Below are 24,436 nucleotides of genomic sequence, written 5' to 3'. Positions count from 1 at the left end.
AGGTGGAATAATATGAATTCCTCAAGCAGCTATCCCATACATCTCACCTTTAGATTTATTATTCGCACAGTCGCCGGCCCTTTCACGGATTAATTAACTCCCTATGTCACGCGACGATCTTTCGCGATCTTAGATTCAGTGGGTGTTGCCGATTGATCGTGGCGATAACTACTTCTAGTAGTCTCGTCAAAAGCAACGCGCTATCTGCAGTTTTAGTCGTGGCATTGGAGACGATTTTAATTTACTTGCAGCGGTGAATCAGCGAATCTCACAATATTACACGATATTGTCCAACCGGTTTGAAGTTACGCTACTCGAAGTGTGTTTTGCAAGAAGAATCTCGTAGTCTTAAGTATCACACGTCTGCATAAGTTGTAATGTTGTTACATAAGTCGCATCGATATCCTTCTCTTTCTCACAGAGTGTTTCCTCGAGTAAAGATATGCTCGACAGCGCTGATACGCCGACAACGATCGTACGCGAAAGCGAAGTTGCATATAGTCCGATAACTAGTCGATACAGCAATCTGTTTCGCGCAGTGACAAAAGTCATACTGACGATGACCAAACTGAATTCGCATTTGTGACAGATAAGAAGCGTGTGTAGCTGAAGATTAATCTAATCTGACGTGCATCTTTATTATTGATATGATCTATCGTTGATTCAACAAAAAGTGCAAAAGTTCGCATGATAAACGTTTATGCATGATTTACTAATGCCCATTTGCTTAGAAACAACCCTTAAAACGCCCGATATTTTAAGCAATACCGAAGGAAATACCTAATCGTTCAATAAACGTCGATCGCTCGAAATTCTCTCTCATCCTTTCACCTCTTTCTCTCTCTCTTTGATCAATGATTATCAATTTCTCAGATACATGAAGCATTAACACGAGATAGCATTAAGACGAGATAGCACTGCAGTCTTCGGAACCGATGAACAGTCATCAGAGAAAGAAAGAAATGTCGATCAGCGATTACGATAGCGATTACGATAGCGATTACGGAAGTATCATACGGGTCGATAACACAAGTTTTTCACGATTTATTAAAATTGTAAATTAATCGAAATGAGTTACGTAAAAATTAGGAGCACAACATTCATACGTACGTTGTACAGGAAGATATTGAATTGCGTTTGCGACACCGGAAGAATCATTATGTCGACTAAAATATCTTGTTGCTATCTTAACTGATAGCGCGTACGTGGGCAAAATGTTGCAGTAAAAATTGCAATAAAATTGTTGTAACGTTGTATCTTGCAGAATTGTAGCCGAAATTACTATATATTTGTTCAAAAATATTATGTCACGTTTAGCTTTTTGCTATAAAGTTATTGTAATTATTTACATGTGTTTTTATATGGCGCATTACAGTGCAGGTCATCAAATTTACTATTTCTATAGTAATTTATATCACAATTAGCATAGCTTTATAGCAAATATTGCAAAGAAATATAATTTTAATGTAATTTTTGTTGCAATACTTTCCCCGCGTACAACGTCATAAACTATTCAGGTACATTACTTTTAATTATTTTAATCGAATTACACCGGAAGATAACCTGAAAAATGCGACATTTCCTCTCTTCTTTTAGCACGTATATTTAAATTACAAAAATATATTTGTGTATAATACACGAAAAAGTTTTTAATCGCGAGTCTAACAGCTAGTCTGAGTTCACATTACAATATTATTGTGAATACAGTAGGAACCAATGACATGCGGTTGCATAACAAATTATTCATATGTATATTTAATATATACGCATGTCTCGAAAGTGCACGAAAAAGTGTGCTTATCGTATTCATATTTGCACAAGGCTTTGATGTATTGAGATGTCCGTTGATAACGGCTATCAGTGAGTATGCGAAAATTTATTTGAGCACTTTATTCCGTCGAAGTGCAAAGTCATGTGACTGTTAATTAGGTCAAAGTTATCTCTGATTAATACGAATATTTTGATTCAATTCTTAATTACATTGTTTGCGTGTATGTGCATTTGCGCGCGTCTATTTATACGTAGATTACCGTGGTACATCAACATTATTAGCATACATAAAATTCTTTACATTACCATCGCAAAATAGTCGTAAACCGTGAGTATTGAATTAATTAATTACACGGTCACGCAAGAGTTCTCTCGTTCCGCCGACAGACTTCTCCGAGGCGATCTTAAGAGCTTGCCGCACGAAGTCCAGAGTCCACTTATCAACCATAGGAAGACGCACGACATGCTGAGGAGGGACATGAAGTAAAGCGCGCCCACGTAACTGTTCCTTACGTCGTGCACTACGCCTGCGAACAATAAGGTTCGATTAGAATCACACGCAAAAAGAAAGGAAGAACGACGTCATCTCGTGTCAACGTCAATTTGGAGGATGATCGCGTCCGAGGGAAATTACGGATCGTCGTCGAGAGCGTTTAGAGAAGACCCTGTTTCGATTTACCGATAATAGGTCCCACGCTGATAGACAGGATGCCGTTGCAGACCATCTGGATACCGGATGCGGCCGGCAGCCTCTCCAATGGCACGTAATCGGGTATAATTAGGGCTTGGAAGACAGCTTTGGTTCCCTTCGCCAGTCCGACGATCAGCGATACCATGATTACAACGACATAGATGTCGCCCCATGTAGAGAGAACTGCAAGAAACAAGTTGATATGACTGTTAAATTCACAAGAATTTGCGTTGAAAGTCAAAAGCGCATGGATGAACTATCTTGCATCCAATTAGTGCTGAATTAACATAGCCATATATATTTTTATATCCGCGCGGATATTGCCGGTTATTACCGAGTACTCAAATTGACAGGTATTCAATCCAAATACTCAAATTCATGGATACAACTAATTAGGGCACTCAAGCCTTACACCGAGAGAAATCAATTAACAAACGGATATTTCCGATCAAAATATCGATGAATTTTTGTATCCAATCAGAAAACATTGGATGAGAAATTTCGGTTCATAATTTTTTGATCGGTTTATCTGATGAAATGCCATTATGATCGGAAGTATCCGATTAAATTTGATCGAATGTAAAAATTCATTGGTATTTTGATCGGAAATACCCGTTTGTTAATTTTTTATCAGATAATTTCGCTCAGTGTTTGGATATTATCTAAATATCTTGGGTATTATTTCGAATCTATTGGGTATTTATCTCGGTTACTCTTTGAATATCTTAGAGTGGAACTTTACTTGAAGAGAGTGAAATAACTTTGAGTGAAACATTCACTTTTGCGACTTCAAGTAGCACTATTTTCGCTATTATTTCGAGTGAAAATATCACTAGTTTTCACTCGTCTTGGGTGAGATTCCACTCCAAGAAATTTAAAGAGAACAAAACAGCTCTTTGCGAAATCGAAAATTTTCAAACTCTTTCCGCAAACCACGCTTTTATTGTGCTCTTATTTGTGCCTAGTGCAGTTACTGTAATGATATGCTTAATTTACTATCAACCCACCCCAGAAATCGCGATCCGGTCGGGACTCGTGAAGAGATTCCTCGTGTTTGTATACTTTATGTGGCTGTACGTACTAGTCCTTCCAAGGATCGATCCCAGCAGGGACATCACATAAAGGTTCCTACACGTCCAGCCAATTTTCTGAGCCAAGAGCGGCACGCATAGACGTCCGGTAATATCTGCGGCGGCTTGAATCGACATCACCGTGGCTATCGACGTGCGATCAAGGCTCGCCAACTCAGCCAGAACGAAAGGTATCATTGCGTTGAAGTTCGTCTCGGCCACTAGCGAGATGCCCATTCCTGTTTCCCCAACCGATTAATGTATTAATGATCTCTACTTCAATTGCGGTCGATTCAGTCACTAGTAATTTACCTAATACTATCGCTAAGTAACGTTTGTCACGCAGAAGATCAAGATCCAAGTTCTTGGCGATCTTCCTGAGCATTGAAGCGCTTTCTTCCAGCTGCTCTTTATTTTTCCTCAAATCGCAGCTCCTCTCTTCGGAGACATTCTCCTCGTTTAACAATCGACATTGAACGCTGTTGTTCTTCAAGCCTTCTTTTTCTTCTGCTTCTTTTTCACTGTTCGTGGTTTCTATTCCGTTTTGTTTTCTTGATATGTCCATAGCTTCGCCTGTCGAAATCACTTGCTGAACATGAGAAGAACTCTTTTTTAATATAACTTATATTTTATTTACATTTTATATGTGTGATAAATTCTCTCTTACATACCTTGAACTCACCTTTTCGCGTTCCTTGAACGGTTCTAACAGCGATGCACCCACGAGGGAATGCGTGGCGATACCGGCGAGGAGCAGGAGACTGCCGGTCGTGGCATAATTCTCCAGAAGCACGTCTATTAGAAGAGGCATCAGGATTGGACCCAAGCCGGTCATCGTGACCGAGAAACCCATGGCTATGTTGCGTTTTCTGCGGAAGTACGTGTTCATGGCGAGGCTGGTCGCCGGGAAGATGATACCTTGGCCAATACCTGCAACGGCGCGTCGATCATGAGGCTTTAGTAGTACTGTCTTGGACTTTGCTTTGTGATAGTACTTTATTTAAACACTATAATTGCTTCTATTGAAAACTATAATTACTTAAAAAACTTGCTTATTTTCTAGAAATCTGAAATTAATGTCACAGCATATTTTATCAAAATTATATGTACAACTGGGAATTAGGTACTTAAAAACATGATAAAATTATATCTCAAGCAAATGATTTTACTCAATAACAAAGAAACGTTGACCCATAAATGGGCACTAATTCCCAATGAGCTAATGATCGTAATTATCTTATTTATAGAGCGAGTCAGTCACCGATAATGACGCAATAAGTGACAATGAGAGTCGGAAGAGACATGGCGAAGGCAGCCGTGCAAATTCCAAGGACGACTGTGAGACCGCCGAAACAGGCAACCTTGCGAAAGGAGAATCTTTTCATCATCGGGCTGCTTATCAGGCCTAGACTGCAGGCGATCGTCCCGTTAAGATGAAGGATCAGGCTTGTTTGGGTCGCGGTGATACCGAGGTCCGCGAAACGTTCCGCGAAGATGAGACCGAAACATTGCTGCATCGGAAGCACGGCCAGCTGATGAAAAGATGGAATTAGTTCAACCGGTATTGAACTCTCCTTGTTTACTTCATGATTGTATTGTCACAATCACGAAGTATTCAGCAAATGTTTTCGTTCCTATAGATCTTCCCGCCTTATCAAAACTATAGTTTTGTGAAACAGATAAGAGCGCCGTCTTCCAGTCTCAAAATATATCTCTACACTGAGAAGGATACTTCAAAATCTCTCTGTGAAACATAAAGTTTATTTGTGTGAATAAACTTTATATCCCACAAATAAATAAATTTTTCTCAATGCATTAACATACGAATTCATCACTACCTGAATATCACTACTCATGTACTACCCAAGTATTACCTGAGTAGCCGAATTCACGCGAGTATCCAAACTCACTGATACTATCTAAGTGTCAGAATATTGAGAGAAAAATACTTGAAAAGTTTCCCCTTCCTTACATTTTCCTTTTTTCTTTTTAGTCATTGTTGGAACACGAAACAACTGGTTGATCGACCAAAGTCGTTAGATTAACAAGTCACGAGTTTCCTTGTGATTGGCTTGCTATGTGTTAATCAGCCGAAACGTTCTGCGAGTACGTGCGCGGGAATTGATCATTATTGTCTAAGTTGCTCTTATCACGATTGTACGAAAGAAACAAGTACCAAATACTTACGTTGATAACAGTCACACCTATAACGATCGCCCATGCCCAGCCACGGTCCGTCTCGCCACGTGCCATCCTATCAATCGTATTATCCGATTATCGTGCTGCAGGTGTTGCATGGGAGCCCTCTAGATCCCCGGTGATTCGCACTCCAGATTTCAACGAGCCCAGCTTTCAACGCCTTATCCTGCGCTGTTTTCAATTCGATTCATTGGCGGACTGGAAGCCTAAACGTGCCGGACGACCGCGTTGGCGCGGCTACGAATTGGACAAATGATAAGATACGCGTCGTGCCGGCGAATAAACTCTCTATCTCGAGTTTCGTTTTGACGATCGGCGCGATATCGCGCGTTGCCTCTAGGCTCACCTATCGTCAGTCGTCAGCACCAGCCGATTTCTTGTTTACTCCGCAGTTTCTCCCACGTCGATCGTCTTACGATACGTCAACGACACGCGCTCAAAGTCCCGATCGAAGTTTGTCTCGTGCTTGGAAGTCACCGTATAATTTCGCTGATAATGCCATTTCCTCCCGGATCCTTCCGCAGTTGCTAGAAATTTGTCATCTCGCCGTGTGCGCGACGAAATTACCGAGCACCGGTGTCGGGAGGTAACGGGAGCTTCGAGACATCGCGTCGTGAGAAGACATTGTCGCCCCGGCTCAACACATCGATCGATAAAGCAACGACGTTGGGACCGCGGCAACAGTGATGAGAACGAGCATCGCTTCAATTCGACTCAATTGGCTCGAGCAGCCGTCGTACTCATAACGGCGAAAAGTAGCGCCGGTTCATATGAAGTGTCCCAAATGTTGCTAAAGCTGTCGTAAAATCGATATCTCGTTCTTAAAGATACGCGGGAACGCGCCAATGTTACTGGCTTCCCACCGGATTATTTTCCTCCTCTGAATTTAGATCTACGTCTCAGTACACGGGGAGAAAATGCCGTTGAATTAATAGAATTGGTCAACAGTATTGTAATTGGAATAAGTTCTCTTGATTCTTGAATAGCAACCCAAACAGCATAAACTTTTAAAAAATGTTTCAAAGATGACTAGAAGAATTTCTGTGCTCTGATGTTTTCGCATTAATAGGAATTAATTTGATTCCAATTTTTTCAAGACGTCTTTTAGAAATTTGTATTGTCTGGGAATATTATTAAAACAAATTCATCATACATTGTCTTAATAATTCGAGTATTATAGCTATGTCTGGATAAAATTCATAATTCGAATATTAAAACAATGTATTCGTTTCAACAATATCTTTATTGCAGTTATGGCGCAGATTGACCAATTCTATTGATTCAACAGCATTTTGGTCCATGTACGAAATACAACTATAGAGGCAATTATGATAAGGCATTTTTCAAGATTGGTATCTTCACTTTAGTCGATTAATTACCTGCATTAGCACGGATAATTGCCCGCGACTCACAGCGCATGACTCACTTTGACGTCTCTTATTTACATTTCGTCAGCATCTCCGCAGCTTCTTTATCTTCAGCAATTATTCAGAAGTTCTCTGCGTCTCACTCACGCAGAAACTGCTGTTCTGGGCGTTCAAACAAACGCGTGTTTATACAAGTTTTCGCGGTGTCTGGCGAGCAGTCGTCGAAATGTATTGTTTAACAATTCCAAGTAGAAGTCGAGAACCTCTTCCAATGTTGCGCGATGTTATGGCTCGATGGTCAATTCGTTGGCACTGACGCGCGTCGACGTCGAGTCGATTTAAATGCCAGATACTCTTTCGGAGACACGATGCACAAAAACTAGAGTAACATATGTTCCGACGCGAGCTGCAGGCGCCCCGAGACTGGCTCGAAGAGGAGGAAGCCGGCTTGATGAAAACCGGCTCCGCTACTCCATTCGAGACGACGCGGAGCGCGATTATTCGTAGCGGCCGCGTTTTCGTTCGCGGGAGTGAATGCAGGCGTGCGCGCGCGCACGCTTCATTTACAAACGAGCTCTTTCGTTCGATGTGTGAATTAATTGCGCCGCGTATCATTCCGCGCAAGTACAATGACACGAGCTACGACTTGCGCGTTCCATCGTGTAAATACGACTTTATCGCGTCGCAATAAAACATTTTGCAAATTAGGTTTTGACGAGGAAAGTGTGTAATCGGACGCAGATGGGCGCGATTCTGTTTCTTTGCAAAATAAACGCGCGAAAAGAAGTGACAGCAGCAACGGGAAATCTTATTTGTGAAAAAGCGATGTCTTGGTTTGATGAATTTTGTCTCTGCACGAACGCAGAGCGAGAAACTGCTCAGCTTCAGCGATAAGACGATATCAGCGCTTCCGTGACGTCATGAATCACAAACTCGACGTGGAGATATATATAGAGTCGATAATACTATAATATGTATATAACATCATCTAGAGGCATAGGCAAATAATCGAGTGGTGACGAAAATTACACTGAGAGAAATTATCCGATAAAAAATTAACAAACATATTACCGGTCAAATTCAGATCAATTTTTATATCTGGTCAGGATATCCGATTAAATTTTATCAGATACTTCCGATCATAATGATACTTCATCAAATCGATAAAAAAATTATGAATCGACTTTTCATCTGAGGTTTTCTGACTGGATACAAAAATCCATCGATATTTTAATCGGAAATATCCGTTTGTTATTTTTTTATCGAATAATTTCTCTCAGTGTACTGGACTACTAATCGGAATATAATAATCGAAGTGTAATTTGCGCGATCGTTTTGCCACACTGAAAAAAAATACTTAAAAAATTTATTTGGGAGATATAAAATTTATTTCTGTGAAATAAAGTTTAGTTTTGTAAAATAAACATAAATTTTTAAACATTTGTTTTCTCAGTATATTATCGCTTTGAGAGCTTTGGCTTCCTATATAGCACAAATGTTCAATAGATATTCTAAGAACGTTCTAAAAACATTCGAATATTAGGAAAAACGTTTTGAAAAATGCAGATTTATCTTATTGATCCCCATTCTGTGTGTGCTATATTATAAACGTTACCAGGTATGTAAATATGAAACCGGAATTTTTGTATAGAAAATACACGTTTTTTGTATGAAAATGATAAAAAATATTTTATTCGAAGTATTGCCTATCGCTAGCTATACATTTTTCCCACCTGTCTGACAATTTGTGGATGCCACGCCAAAAAAACTGTTGCTCTTTTGAGGCAAACCAGTCATCGAGCCATTTTCGTACATTTTCGTAAGAAGTGAAGCGCTGCTTAGCAAGTGCGTGTCCCATCGATGCAAATAAATAGTAATCGGACGGAGCCAAGTCTGGTGAGTAAACAGCATGCGAAAGTATTTCCCAACTAAAAGCCTCAATCGTTTCCTTGACCAGTTTTGCTGTGTGTGATGGTGCATTATCATGAAACAAAATCACTTTGTGTTGCCTTTTTTTATATTCTGATCGTTTTTCACGCAAAGCTTGATTCAAATCGATCATTTGTTGTCGGTAGCGTTCAGTATTAACGGTTTGGCCAGGTTTTAGCAGCTCATAATAGATCACACCCTTCTGATCCCACCAAACACAGAGCATTGTCTTCCGTCCATAGCGATTTGGCCTTGCAGTCGATGTCGATGGTTCGCCTGGAGTTACCCATGATCTTTTACGCTTAGGATTCTCAAAATATATCCACTTTTCATCGCCAGTCACAATTCGATGGAGAAATGACTTTCTTTTGTACCTGGCGAGCAGCATTTCGCAAGTGGTTTTTCGGTTTTCCTGCTGTCTTTCATTCAGTTCATGTGGAACCCATTTTCCCATCTTCTGGATCTTTCCCATGGCTTTCAAACGTATGGAGACGGCTTCTCGTGTCACATTTAATTGATCCGCGAGTTGTTGTTGCGTTTGAGTGTCATCCTCATCCAACAATGCTTGCAATTCACTGTCTTCAAACTTTTTCGGTGGTTTTCCACGTTCTTTGTTTCTCACGTCAAAATCGCCACTTTTGAATTTTTTAAACCACTCAAAGCACTGTGATTTACCAAGAGCATGCTCACCGTAAGCTTCGACAAGCATTTGATGCGATTCTGCAGCAGTTTTCTTCAAATGGTAACAGAAAATCAATGCTGTCCGCAAATCGTAGTTTCCAGGCACAAAATTCGACATGTTCAACGCTATTACAAACTATGCTGTTGTATGAAACTTGTATTGTTGTGAGTTGAAAATCTTTGTCAGAGATGTCAACAAGGAAATGGCGCCAATGACGCGGTTTGACGGTAACTAATACATTGACAGCTAGGGCCATCTATGGACAAATTTCGGTTTCATATTTACAGACCTGGTATAAATTTTATAATATAAAAATTATAAATAAAAAAAATTATAAATATAAATTTTATAAATTTTATATTATAAAAATTTTGTTGTGATAATAATTATTATCACACACTTGCACACATATACACATACATACGCGCATACATAGCTGTTACTACCATATTTGAATTACGTCATTGTACTATATGCATTTGTAGTTTCTTAATTATAGCATGTCGTCGTCTGTGTAAAGTGGTATACAGGAGTTCAATAGCCCACACGATAGTCGTGGTCATCATCATGGCGGTCATCACGTGGATGCAAATCTTGTAACTCCCACTGACGTCTCTGATGTATCCTGTTTGTGATGGCAAACGCGTGTGTCATGTTAATCTAACATTATTTTTATGACGAAATACATTTTGTTGTCTTGAGCTAACGTACCGATTAAGGGACTCATAGTAACCACTAGGAGACCCTTGAACACCATGAACATGCCGAAGGCGCTTGGCAACTTCTTCAGCGTCACGTACTCCGATATGCTGAGATTGAGATTCACCAATGTGGCGCCACGTAGAAATCCCGCTACTACGAACATGACCATCAATGGTACTCTTCCTGATTGTTCCGCCAACACTGTGTGAAACAAGGAGCTTTGTACTTCTCTTTTTAATTAATCCAAATTAATTACATAGAGGTGGATAGAGAAAGAGAGATAGAACTGTAATAATAATAAGAAATAGACGAAGACTAATATTGCAATTCTAGATAAAATCGTAAAACTCGTAACTTGTTTTCGTAAGACTCGTAAGAACTTATGAGTATAACTGTAATTCTATGCAAACCGTATTTCATATGATAATTCGTAAATATCTACGATTTTTTTTTTTGTTTTTTTCGTAAGCTACGACTTTACGACTTTACGGTTTATTCATATATTTGTTTAGAATTGCAGCATAAGTTTGATCAATTAAGCATCCACTACTATGGAAAAATGGGCCTTCAATTGCGAAACATTGAAATTTCCAGTGTAGGATCTACAGACTCGATCCTTCAAGGTTTACATTTTAAAGTCAACGGAAGGATTACCAGAACGTGCGACTCCGAAGATAGCACCGAAGATCCAAAAGATCACGCGCTTTCTCCAACCGATCCAGTCGAATAACGTTGGCAGCAATAGTCGAGCGATAATGTCGGCGAATGCAGTCAGGGACAGGCAGAAGGCGACCTCTCTTTTCGTCATTCCTGTCGACCGTCAAGTTCCTTCGAGCAGTTTACTTGACTCCCGAGCAGTGCCGTAGCGAGGAAGTTTGTCGAAATCGGCATATTTTGATTAGCCGAAGCGTGTGTCCAACATGATGGAGAAATAGATTAATAGCGTGAAGAGCAGAATATTCCGCAATTCCAGTCTCTTCTAATCTCGCTGTGACTCGGCCTTTGACGCGCAAACTTCCTCCCGTTAACGAGGTAACAAACGATCCTTGCTACGGTACTGATCACATTTGTGATTTAAAACGAAAGCTCGCTCGCTCACCAATATCCGAGAGGAAGAATGGAGCCATAAGCTTGAAGTTTGACTCAGCCACGTAGAAGAGAGCGCAGCCCAAGGAGATGATTAGGTATGTGAAGTCCTTGAGTAGATCCAAGTCTAAGGTTTCCATCAGCTTCTTCGCGAACGATTTGTTCTTGGGCTTAGAACTCGATTCAAATGTCGTCGCGTCCTGTTCATTGGTCCAAAACGATCCATTAGACGACCTGCGTCCTGCAATTTTGCTCTTTTCCGTTAATAGGGCTTTGTCTTCTCGCTCCTCGTCGGACTTTTTCTAAAAGAGGAATTTTCTTACACGTGTGCAGTATTACATACACGTTCGTTCGTGATATCGATATTATTATTAGTAATAAATGCATCTTTAATGCGTCATTTTTAATTCTTCCCAGCCACCTGACAGCTCTCTAATGCACTTTAATTCTTCTCAGTCAATTAATGCAGAATTCAGAATGACAAAATTTTAACTAGATATTTGGGAGTTAGATTCTCTCTCGTGGAATAAAATATTATCATATATAAAATAATAATTCATTAAAATATTAACATCATTATCTTCTCACAAGGAGAGAATATTATAGTCTTTTTTTGAAACTTCTTTTTTCAGTGATATGTCAAAGTCAGTGTGATGTCAGTCAGTGGTTAGTTGATGTCAAAGTTAGAATTAGATGAATTACTTCTTCTGGCTGTATCGGCGATAGAATTTTGAGCGGACGCAGTAAGCAAGATCCCATTACAGAGTGCAAGGCCCAACCTCCGACGATGAGTGTCGTGCCGCGAAATCCATATTCGTTCAGCAGCAGGTGTATCAGCTGTGATAATCATTAATGAATCGATTATGAGAAGTTGAGAGTTTTCCTCTTCTTCTCCTCGTATCTCAATCTATTTTCAGCTTACCTGCGGCATGAGCACCATTCCAAACGCAGTTCCAGCCATGGAAAAGCCGACGGCTTGTCCGCGTTTCTTGTCGAAGAAAGTGTTCAACGCGACGAAGGACGAAGCGATCGCGAGACCAGTGCCCACGCCTGTCGAAAATGGATTTAACATGATAGCGTTTAACATCACTTTGCGTGGGGTCATCTGTAACAGCGATGTAATTCATAATAAATGGCCATACGCACCTCCTAAGACGCTGTAAGTACAGATGAGGTACAGCATACTACCGGCCCTTGACGTGAGTATCAGACCACTGCAACTCAGCAGAGATCCGAAAAGCGCGACTTGCCGATAGGAATATTTCTTCAACAACGGTCCAATCGTGAAACCTGTAAATATACATAGAAAGAAATGTCGTGGAATCAAGAGAATTGGTTAAGAGAGCATCGTTGTTGGAACAAGTCTTCTGGATTCAATAGCAATATTATTGAAACTAATGCATCATAAAATCATCATTCGATGACACGAACACTAGTTTCAGTAACATTGCTATTGAATCATTCTCCTACGGCGCTGTTGACTAATTCTATTGATTCGACAGCATTTCTTTCCATGTGTACTAGCGACTGATTTGTGTGAATTCTCTCTCTTCCGTCGACATTTTTAACACTCTGCAACATTCTCAATACTCTGCGTTAAAATCTTCACTACTTTTCTGAACCAAAAAACGCATCTGATTATTTCCTTTTTCAAATATTTCATTCTAGTTTTCCTCGTATATCGCGTCATGAAAGCCGCGCTTACCTGAGAAATTGATAATGGCGTCCAAAACGCTCATTATAATCGACGTTCCCGTGGAGCCAACGTTGAGATCTACCAGCAGATCGTGGAACAGTAATCCGAAGGACGGGTCCAAGGAACGTAGTGAAATCTGAATGTTTACCGACACAATGTACCGTACAATTTATGGTGATAATAACAACGCCGTCTCGCCGTCGCTTTTCGCGAATAAACAATTCTCTGCAAAGCTTTTTGGGCTGGGTTCAAAATCAACTTTCGACTGTTGCCTCGTGTGCCCTTGGAGCACTGCCCAATTATTACGAATAACATAACTTTCACTATATCAACTGTATAATTGCTCAATATAAAGCAACAATAATGATAATATTAAAATTGGCACGGTAACACCGGCGGGATTTACCGAAATCAAACTGCTGCCGACACAAACGAACCAACCCCAACCGCCATCAGGAGCCTGTCGTCTGGCATCGTTGTTCTTCCGTTCTGCCGTTTCCTTTGCGGACATTTCCTTGAGCGCGCGACCTGATAGACCGGTATTGATCGCCGATTAACAACAAAGAGCACCGTATATTTACGCGGGCACTCACACTGTCTACTAATGACCTCCTCCGAGTCGCATTGTCACATGAACTTACGTCGTTTATCGACGCCGATATCGTTCATTGATTGCCAATCGTGCGATACGTAATCCGTATCCTCCCTACCACGCGACTTCTCACCAGACTGACTAAGCACTGATTAGTGTGTATGTCGGCTATTTACTGCTCGCGAGATTTACCACTGCTACTCCTACCACCTGTGGAAAAGTACGCCGCATAATCGCGTTGCCAGGCATTTCAGAGTGACCGGTAGTGGCGTTACGCGTATGGCCGATCGAAACGGTAAACTCGCGTGTCTGCGCGAAGCGTCGCGAACGTAACGCGCGTTTTATGCGATTGTAGGAAGAGAGGGGTTCCTCTAGCAGCGTACATTAGTTGGCCAACAGTTGGCCGCTGTGCATTCTACATTGGCTGCTATAGATTTAACAACGATCCGATGCTTCATGCTGCTCGGGATTGTGTTCGCGGTGTTACGTCGAATGTCACATGGGCCATGCTTTTTTTATCGCAGCTAAACTCGATAAGCACAATGGATAAAGAAGGACGAATGCATTCTCTTTCTCATTATGTTATTATTACTTCATGTTATTCATATATTTGATGCCTCAGTTTATTTAGTAGACTCTCTCCCTAAACTACCTCGTATTATTCTTTCTTTCTTACGTAATTGGACAAAACAGACTAAAGTTTGATATAATGTGGATATAGAAAATTTTTTTTACTGGCAGCACGAATGCGTTAAAACAATCAATAAATAAACATCATATATAAGTATTATATATAAGTATTATATATATGAAATTATACATATAATAATAATATAATAATATTAATGGCAATTTCGATAAAATTACAATTTCGACAAAAAAACGAATCTCTTTGAGAAATACCTCAATAAGGTATTTCTGAGCAGTTTACGTGTGATTTTCGCAGAGATTGTAGATTTTCGTATACGAAAAAAATAATTTTGCTCTTTTAGCAAAATTGTTATTGCTACTGCATATTTGTAGTGACAGCAAAAAAATTTAGTTGACGTAATTAATTTTACAAATTATTCGTTATTAGAGCAGAAGTAGTTTCGTTACCAGGATAGAAAAAATTTGTTGAGTGTATTTGTCACGTTAATTTGCTATCGATACAAAATAATGTATCCTTAGCAAATTTATTTCCTATCGGAGCAAACTGCAACTGCTTATATAAATCCATCATGGTTCTTACAGTAAAATAATTTGTAGATTCAGAAAATTATATCCAGCAAATAGTGATTAGTACTCTTAGCAAATCTTTTTTCTGCCCATATAATAACGAAAAAATTTTGCTAGATTAGCAGAAAATTTGCTGAGCCAGCAAATTATTTTTCTCTGTGTAGATAAACAATCTATATTTGAGTGTAATATGTATTTGTATATTTTCCATTATTATTGGTCTTTTGATACGATACGCCAAAAGTTAACAAGCTAGAGTTCTTATATGTATACATGAAGAAAATATGATAGTAAAAATTACAACAAAATATATTTATAATTTTAAACCATACAGAATTATAACCAAAGCTACTAAATCTACTTAAAAATGTTATGCACGTTTGACTTTTCACTATAAAATTACAGTAATTACTTGAACATTTTTTTATAATATTTTTATAATGTTTATATCCGTATATACCATCAGATAGATTGTCAAATTTATTGTTTTTGTAATAACAATGTCAGAATAGTCCAGCGTTATAAGAAAAACATTATAAAATTAATATAGTATTAATATTATTTTCAATACATTTCATATTATTTTCACTACAATACATACTTCGTATACGGTTAATTTATACGCGACATTGCGATTTGCATGCGATATACGGACACAGCAACGGAAATAAATTACACACAATCTTACCTCGTGTATTTTCCTGTGGTCATTCCCAACAGTCCCACCTTGAAAACTTGAATTTATTGCCACGACGACTCGCTCGATACTATTTCATATATCTGCATCGCCGCTTTGTGAGTTTCTTAGTTTTTGCTTCTTTCCTGGTCCACGATATAAACGTTTTTGCTGCTCAGCCAGCTTGAGCGGCTGATAGCTCTCGGCTTAATTGGCGAATAATTGTTGACGCGCGTGTCCATTGCGGTGTCACTCGCGAATCATTCTGGTCATGTAGACTGGCCTTTGTCTGCAATAACGTCTCGGCAGATGATAAACTTATCCGAGATATTACGAAAATGTTATTCGACGGGTCGCATAATATTAATAAAACATGATAAAACACAAAAGAGAGAGAAAGAGATATCATTTGTATATAAAGTAATTGCATTGGCGTGTGCGAAACTTGGTCAATCATACATATATACATCGGCATTATATCAATAAGTTCGATACTTCATAAATAAGGTCAAGTTATCTATGTGATATGGACAACAATACTGATAATATCTATATATTTGTTTGTAAAATAAATATATTTATAGCTTAATTAATACGTTCAATATAATGTGTAAGCCACCATAAACAAGTCATGTAAAATTATAATTTCTCGTCACGGAACGTGCTAATAAATAATTTATTTTCATTGAATGCGATACAATCAATTTCTACAATTATTATAAATTTTATTTAATTATTACAATCACTAGTATAATTATTATTGAATCTTATAATTATATTAATTATTAAGTTTTACTTTCTCAAAATCGAGCCCGAATTTTCAAGTAAATCCGGTAAATCATCTTAGCCATTATATGTGATAATTTATTGTCACAACGACGTATCTGCTGAACGTGTGCAGATTAAATAATCACGTTGGCTTATCGATGTCTGTCGACACGATAAAACGCCTTCATCGATGCAATCGTAAAACACGCGTGTATGTAGTCGCGCGGGGAAAGCGTTGCACAGATGAACTTTAAGGAGTTATCTTATTGCAATACATTTTTTCCGTCTAGTTTCATCTTGTTCCGTTTCTTCTATGTTACATTGTGTAACACAGCCAGCTGGATTCCAGATTGATCTTCATGGTAATTTATATACGTTACGTTAAATCAATGAAATAGAGAGTAAACTATATAATTATTGGCCTTCATCGGTGCAACCGCAAAACGCGCGTGCATATAGTCGCGCGGGGAAAGCGTTGCACAGGAGAACTTTAAGGAATTATCTCATCGCAATACATTTTTTCCGTCTAGTTTCATCTTATTCCATTTCTTCTACGTTACATTGTATAAAATAGCTGGATTCCAAATTAATTTACATGAAAGTTTATATATGTTACGTTAAATCAATGAAAAAGAGGGTAAACTACATAATTATTGGCTTTCTTTATGCCTGTTTCTACTAACGTCGATTAAAATCTATTCAGATGAAGACTTAAATTCAGACTAAAGTTTAATCGACATTGCTATACGCACATTGTTACACACGGAGAGAATATTATAATTTTCTTTTGCGTATAAATGCTTTTCAATTTTATATGTTTCTAATAGTGCAAGAAAATAGACTATCAATAAGATCTGTCTGGCTGCATAGTAAATTTCGCTAGAAAGATAGCAAATTTTTTAATAGCACATTTTAGAGTTCAATATTTAAGTAGCACTCTCATATAAATAGCTAAAAAATGTAAAAAAATCACAAATATATAAATAGTAATTTAAAATATAAATATATGAAATGAAAGAATAGTATTAATTGCAGAATGTTAATCTGTTGCTGGTCTATAAGATTCTATAATAATTTTTCCTGCAAAATTCTCTCCGTGTAGAAACGCGGACATTATTCACTAACGCTTTAAAAAAAACTTTTATACAACCAACAATTAAGCTTTTTGTATTTTTTTATTCCAAAAGAGATGTTCTAATACTGTGATAAGATTTCGCTGTCTCTAAGAAAAGTTTTTTTAGACAATGATTAAAGGAAGTGTAAGTAATTTTTATTTTTATATTTACGCCACACATGTGTGTGGAATACAATGGCAAACCGTAAATTAATATTGCTACACAGATCACAGTTGCAAATCGATGTATATTGCGTTGTCGTTTTCGCCGCTTTCTACTAATTAAATGTCAGAGATAACGCTATTGTTAATAATTGCATTCAGCGACAGTCGGTGCACTTTGCGCATCAGATTTGCGATATCTCGTTTGCGCTCTCCCTGTCACCCCCGCACCGCGCGATTTAAGATTCTGTAGCGACTGTTATATTTCATTACGGTTTAACGACAAGTATACTTAGTACGGTGGCATTTTTTTCATAGATAAGAGGGCCTTCGAAATCGTTTCTGGCTTGTCTTCGTTAGTCGAATGCTGTCTATCTTCGGCTGCTGTAGAAGTGAATCGAAATTGTTGACATTCCGCTTACTTGTCTAGCGTGATAAATTTTGTTAAGTGAGTTCTTATATTTTAATCCAAGAGTTCCATATTAATAACGGTAATTAGTAATCGCTTATATATCGAGCACCGTTCGGTTCTGAGTGATCTGTTAAACGTTGCGAGGTGGAAGTTCTGAGAATGTGAAGACAGACTTGTGCAAACATATGTCTATCTGAAGACCTATTTTCCAGTTGTGTTTGATATCGCCTGAGAAATTTGCAGGAAGAAACGAGTAGCAGAGAGGCGGTTAATCGAGAACATATCTGTGACATTCACGACAAATCGATAACTGTAAGCTGAAAACTGTTAAATTGTTATACTAAAGGTATTTTAGAAACGTTGGAATCTCTCTCTTCGAAAGATAATTTATTAGTAAAATAATAATTGATTTTATTTCTTTCTTTATTTGTGCTCTAGTAAAGAAGAGCGTTGCGAATTTAACGTGTTTTTGTTGGTTCGTCGGTCGGTTTGCAAATATACAAGTTACTTGCTTCCGGTTCCTCGTTTGTTAATCCCATATCACTGATAACTGACAAATTTATAAAACATTCCTTGTTTTAATACGTCGTTATCACGCGTATCGCTCGCGATATGTGTGCTCTGATTCTCGCTTGCTCTCTTCCCGTGAAAAAAAGCGCGTCGGATCTCACAAATTTACGATTGCCGTTCGTTAAATTGTCGCTCTTTTATCTACGCATCTCTAAAGAGATTTCAAAATAAACTATAGATAAGGCGCAATACAATATAATCAAATAAAACTTTTAAGACCTATAAGAGTCCAACGCGAGGTCGAAATGCACATGTTGACAAATATAAATTGTCTTAGTGTACACAAAGTTAGATATAATAAAATATTAAAATGTCACAGGCGTTTCGGTGCTAATTTGGATCTTTCTCAATGCACAAAGACATAGTAGAAATTTAATGTAATGTGATAATTCGAAACGTCCGAAGAAACACATACAAAAATTAGAAATTAAAGACGAGTGGTTTATACATATCGAAGGTTTTTGTTAAATACTGGCTGGAGAACGGCGTTTGTTTACTTTTGTAGTAAGTTCATAAGCGTTTGTGTTGCGAGAAATACTCTCGAATCATCTCAGTAACCAAATTAGTAAGACAATTAATCAAATTACCAAATTAGTAAGGCAATTAATCCCGCGTAAGCGGGAAGTCCAGGTTTATTTTCTGGCTGAGGCATAACGCTAATATAAATCATTATTGCACACGGAGAAGAAAGTATAGTTGAATTAACGTGACAATGAGTCAAATACGTTTTGGCTGAAAGAAATTTTGCTTTTCAGAATCGAATTTGATTCATAAAAGCCAGAAATACTGTTTTCAAAACGCGTTTGGTTCATTTATTGTTACGTTAATTCAGTCAATCTCTTTTCTCTCTGTGCATGAGTATCGTTAACGGTGATAAGCGGGGAAACATTATAGAACAAATTTCGACTTAACGCGGAAGTTGTAGAAAACACTGCATTGAGAAAAAATTACTAAAAAATTTATTTGTAGGACAAATATTTATTTCACTGTGAGAAATATATAGATGACAATTTTTAATGCAATATCTCTATTTAATCCGAATTAACATACACTTTTTCTAAGCGTAGGGAATGCGGATGTAGCAACAATAATAGTTTTCTCCGTATCGATTTGTCATGTACGTTCTCAAACAGCACAAATGTCTAAAATACGTCTCAGAAAGATATCTTAAAGATATTTATATAAGTAGGATATTCTTCAGACGCCTTTAAGATGTCTTTTGAACATTTATGCTGTATGGGTTATAAACCGCGGAAATTTTGGCGCATTTTTACATTTACATTGCCAAATATTGAAAATTTAACACGGATGTCTTGCAGCCGGCCTTAATCGGCTCGTGTTCTATAAATAGATTTTACATGTATATTTCCTAAATAAGCCTATCGAGAATCAATCATGACCGACAGTCACATATGTTCTAGCAGGCTGCGAATTAGTTACGGAAAAAACATTACGCAAGAACGTGTGTGTGCCTGCCTGCCTTGGTCGACAGCTCGCACTTACTTCAGTTTTTCCACACGAGAATCACTTTTCGTTTTATTCATGCCTTTTTTTGACATTTTCAAAGTTGAAAGGAGACATGGGGGTGACGAAATTCAGCGGTACGACGATGGACAGATTGACTGATACGACCGAGAAAATCGTCGAGAAGAAGAGTGCGTGCATAAAGATAGACGAAGTAACAAGCGAAGAGGATAAGATCACCTTGGAGGATTTGGCGCCGGACGGTGGCTGGGGATGGATGATCGCACTGGCGATGATACTAATTATTGTCAGTATAATAATCAATGGCATTAAATATATAATTAGAGTGAATCAATTGTCATTAGAATCATACATAAAAAGAAAATAAAAAAAAAGAAAAAGAACAGAAAGAGAGAATAACGTTCGGAACTTTTGCAAATATAAAAGACAAATGGATTTTACATATGCATGAGTGTTTAATCGAAGAGTTTTCATTGCCGCAGATCACTACAATCGGCCCGTCGTCATCGTTCGCCATAATTTTCGGTGACTTCCTGGAAGAATCGGGGATGGCTGGTATGGCGTCGAGTCTCTTCAATTCCGTCTTCATGATCACATACTCCATTTCTAGTAAGCCATATTTCTCGCGGTTCGATCGATGTGTCTATGTGCTGTTAAACGAAATAATCGTTGTAAATTTTACGAACGCATCATTTGAGAGAGGCGCGCTTTTATCTATGAGCTTCTACTTCTTCACGAGACTAGCTACTCTTGGAAAAGGAAAATTTGTGTTTACAATCGACACAAGTGATAAGGAGATCAAACAGCTTTTGAAATAAGAGCGCGGTCCTTCGACACGTATTTTTATCACCGGCGTCGTGCGCATTAAGCTTTTCTTGCAAACTTGCGACTCACGGCATTGAAGTTCTCGTACATAGCAGATGCGAGGAACGATCGTGAATCTTGGACACGCTATATATAGCGAACATTTGCGTCTAAGATACTTCGAAATTATCCGATAAAAAATTAACAAATGGATATTTCCGATCAAAATGCCAATGAATTTTTATATTCGATCAAGAAACGTCCGATAAGAAATATCGGTTTATAATTTTTTGATCGGTTTATCTGATGAAATGCCATTATGATCGGAAGTATTCGATTAAATTCTTTCAGAGTGTTTGATGAGATTAGAAGGAAGGCAAAGTATTTTACGAGCTAAATCGACACGCGAAGTCAAATCCATCCCAAATTCACTGTCCTTTTCTTCTAGGTATGATGACTAATATGTTTTTAAAAAGATACTCTGTGAGATCTGTCGGAATTATGGGAGCGCTCTTTTTCGCGATACCAGACATCATCCTCGCGTTCGTTCGGAATATATACGAAATGGCTTTCCTCTTCTTCCTGCAAGGTTTTGGACTAGGTTTGATCCTTACGATCTGCAACACGGTTTTTAATGCGTACTTCGTGAAGAAACGAGCGAAAGTAAGACGTTTGCGACTTTGACGAATCGATCTTGTTCACATATATATCCGAGCTTTTAAATTATCCGAAAGAAGCACTCTTCCTCCTTTCCTTTATCTTGTCTTTTTAGGTAATGAGCGCGTCGCAAGTCGTCATCGCTTTGGGCGGTATCATTTATCCAATGTTGACCGAGAAAATGATGATGTCGTACGGCTTTCGCGGTAAGATTCTGGTGAAGGTAATGCCGCGAATGATTCGTCGTAACGTTCACTTGCCGCTTGTCACTCGTGCCAGGTACTGCTGCGATCATGGGAGCGTTGAGTTTGAACAGTGTCGTCGGTATGACATTGATGCATCCCGTGGAATGGCACGCCAGGAAGCCGAAGGAGGTCCTTGCCGAGAGAGCGCGTGCGAGACAGGAGAAATATCGGGAGCATTATTTGGCACTGTCGAAACGCCGATCGACTATCGACGTGATCTACGCCTCCTCCAAGGCTAGATGGAGCAGTCTACGTAGCTTGAAGGAGGAGAATTGCAAAGAGATGTCATTGTTGATCGAGAATCTCAAGGTAATGTTAAGTACAGCGGAATGACGCTCCGTATGATTGTTCCCATATGAGTGTCGACTCTTACTTCTTTGAACGATTGTATCCTTCAAACCGTACTTTCGTCGACTTTGTGATCAGACTCCTGCGCATAGGGTCGCGTCGCATCCAACGATCGAGGGCGAAATCCGCGGCAGGTCAGGGTCTATACGAGAAAGTTTAACGAAAGGTATATCGACTCTTTCAACGTCCAGTTTGGCCAATTTGGCGAGCGACGTCAGCGCATTGAGCGACATGCGGCAACGTCACCTGGAGAAGAAGAACAAAAAGAGACAGTGGGAAACGGATTTTCAAGAAAAAACGAAGAATGAGAAACAGGACGTGTTCGAAGAAAAACAGGAAGAGGAGGTGCAAACAGAGTGAGTTATCGCTTGTAACAAAACGTTTCATGACAGTGTTCGTTTAATATCGCATTATAATTAAACTGATACTGTCAGTATTAATCGGATACTTTCATACACGAATACGCAGGTGTTTGGGAACTCAGCTAATATTTGGGCACTTGAATACTCAGATAGTAATTGGCATCCTAATACCTGGAGTGTAGAAATATTCTGTACTTGGACCTTGGACCAGTACTTAGGTACCTGAATAGTATTTAATATCCTGATAACAGAGTATCTTGTTAATTTTGGGCACTTGGACAATATCTATTATCCTAATATCTGGATATCCGAGTATAAAAATATCCAGCATCCACAGATACCTGGGTACCCGGCTAGTATTTGAGTGTCTCTAATATTTGGGTATCCAGGTAGTATCTGATGTCCTTTTGTTATTCTCTCACTAATTCAGTTCTATTTTGGTTCACCTTATATTCGTTTGGCGTCGCATTTCATCACTCTATATTCACTGTTCGATAACACGGATAACAATGACCCGATTTATTTCACGAATGTCGCAGGTGCAAGACTATTCTGAACGAATTAGTGGACATGTCGCTGGTAAAGAACTGTTGCTTTTTAAACTTGTGCTTTGGCGTCAGTTTCGTGTGCACCGCTGACTATGCCTTTTCTTCTTTGCTCCCTCTCATGATGACTGACGCAGGATACACCAAGGCAGACGGCGCAAGAACTGTCACGTTAAGCGGGACAACCGAGCTGATTTCGAAAGTCTTATTGGCTGTTTTTACGCTGATAGTTAACGTACAATCAAAATACATGTTTTTCGTAGCTATGATCCTCATGGAATTCGCGAGGATCGGTAAGTAATGTGCGATCAAGTGAACTTCACACCTTTGAATTTCTTCGATTCTCGAGATGACGAGTGTGAATCGCGATTTTTACAGGATTCTTGCTGTGCGAGCATACGTTGACGGGCGCGCTTATTATGATTGCGATAATTGGAGTTGTGCGACCATGGCTGCTAGTTCCGCAGCCTCTGGTCATTATCGAGGACATTAGTATAAAGAAGCTCGCCTCGGCTTATGGCATCAGCGCGGTTATCGCTGGTTTGGTCACAGTGATATTCGGCGCTTTAGTAGGTAAGACGAAAAAATAGAAATGTTAACGGACATTTGACACGCAATATAATCGGAAAGACACACGTATAATCTGGCGCGTTTTGCAGGATTCATCAAGGATTGGACTAACAGTTACAAAATGTACCAAATCTCTTTATTGGTGATGAACGGCGTTTTTATTGTACCATGGGCTGTTCAATTCGTTCTCGTGGAAAAACGACGGAGGCAACGTGCAACCACTAAGAATTCTTTACCCACTGTTTAATGGTAAAAAGAGACGATTAGATATGAAACGTTGTGTACTCATAGTGAAATCATAGTGACATGTGTTGACACACGAATTGTTTAATAGACGAGTGAAGGAGTGACAATGATAAAAATGAACTGTATCTTCGGCAATTATTCATTTCGAGTGGTAATACTCGATACATAACGAATACCTCCGATTCATATAATGTTTGAGGACTTTTTCATTTGTACTAAAAAAGTATCTTGTGGTGCTGCATTTTTCATTTTGTACATGTACGAAGCAAGTGTGGATTTTTTAAGTGAAATATATTATAGTAGTAGATAAATAATTAGTGCTGTACCATGAATAATCTTTATTAAAAAAGAAATACTCTTTCCACTGAAAGAGAATCTCTTTTATTCCAAAAGATTATTCAGGGTAAGTTGAAGTGGGATCATTTCAATTTTGCACATGTACAAAGCATCGTGTAGATTTCTGCAAACGA

At 38.7% G+C, this 24,436-nt stretch overlaps 2 protein-coding genes across 4 annotated transcripts; one reads left to right on the top strand and one right to left on the bottom strand.

Moving 5' to 3' along the window:
* Nucleotides 1-1,020: 1,020 nt before the first annotated feature.
* Nucleotides 1,021-13,982, bottom strand: LOC116840954. Its single transcript, XM_032808337.1, has 16 exons — nt 13,834-13,982; nt 13,599-13,720; nt 13,202-13,328; nt 12,643-12,786; nt 12,419-12,546; nt 12,199-12,333; nt 11,510-11,798; nt 11,065-11,220; nt 10,420-10,611; nt 10,179-10,333; nt 4,793-5,063; nt 4,214-4,461; nt 3,844-4,120; nt 3,543-3,770; nt 2,450-2,644; nt 1,021-2,297 (listed from the first exon to the last, which is right to left on the bottom strand). Exons 1-16 carry the CDS (start codon nt 13,859-13,861, stop codon nt 2,119-2,121), a joined length of 2,874 nt encoding a protein of 957 aa, XP_032664228.1. The 5' UTR covers nt 13,862-13,982; the 3' UTR covers nt 1,021-2,118.
* A 4,031-nt stretch (nt 13,983-18,013) lies between these two features.
* LOC116841029 (monocarboxylate transporter 9-like) lies at nt 18,014-24,309 on the top strand. 3 transcript variants are annotated; one of them, XM_032808524.1, is made up of 11 exons: nt 18,020-18,170; nt 18,347-18,446; nt 20,272-20,475; nt 20,672-20,798; nt 21,442-21,656; nt 21,766-21,856; nt 21,930-22,204; nt 22,322-22,599; nt 23,145-23,443; nt 23,529-23,723; nt 23,810-24,309. In XM_032808524.1, the coding sequence occupies exons 3-11, from the start codon at nt 20,284-20,286 to the stop codon at nt 23,965-23,967; spliced, it is 1,830 nt and encodes a 609-aa protein (XP_032664415.1). In that variant the 5' UTR covers nt 18,020-18,170; nt 18,347-18,446; nt 20,272-20,283; the 3' UTR covers nt 23,968-24,309. The 3 variants fall into 3 exon arrangements, with proteins under 3 accessions (XP_032664414.1, XP_032664416.1, XP_032664415.1); XM_032808523.1 differs by having other exon boundaries at nt 18,014-18,446; XM_032808525.1 differs by lacking the exon at nt 18,347-18,446 and having other exon boundaries at nt 18,018-18,170.
* Nucleotides 24,310-24,436: the final 127 nt, after the last annotated feature.

Source organism: Odontomachus brunneus, unplaced genomic scaffold (genome assembly GCF_010583005.1).
Source record: "Odontomachus brunneus isolate Ranch 3 - 2012 unplaced genomic scaffold, Obru_v1 Obru_scaffold_013, whole genome shotgun sequence".
Lineage (NCBI taxonomy): Eukaryota > Metazoa > Arthropoda > Insecta > Hymenoptera > Formicidae > Odontomachus > Odontomachus brunneus.
This window is presented reverse-complemented; position numbering and strand designations above follow the sequence as displayed.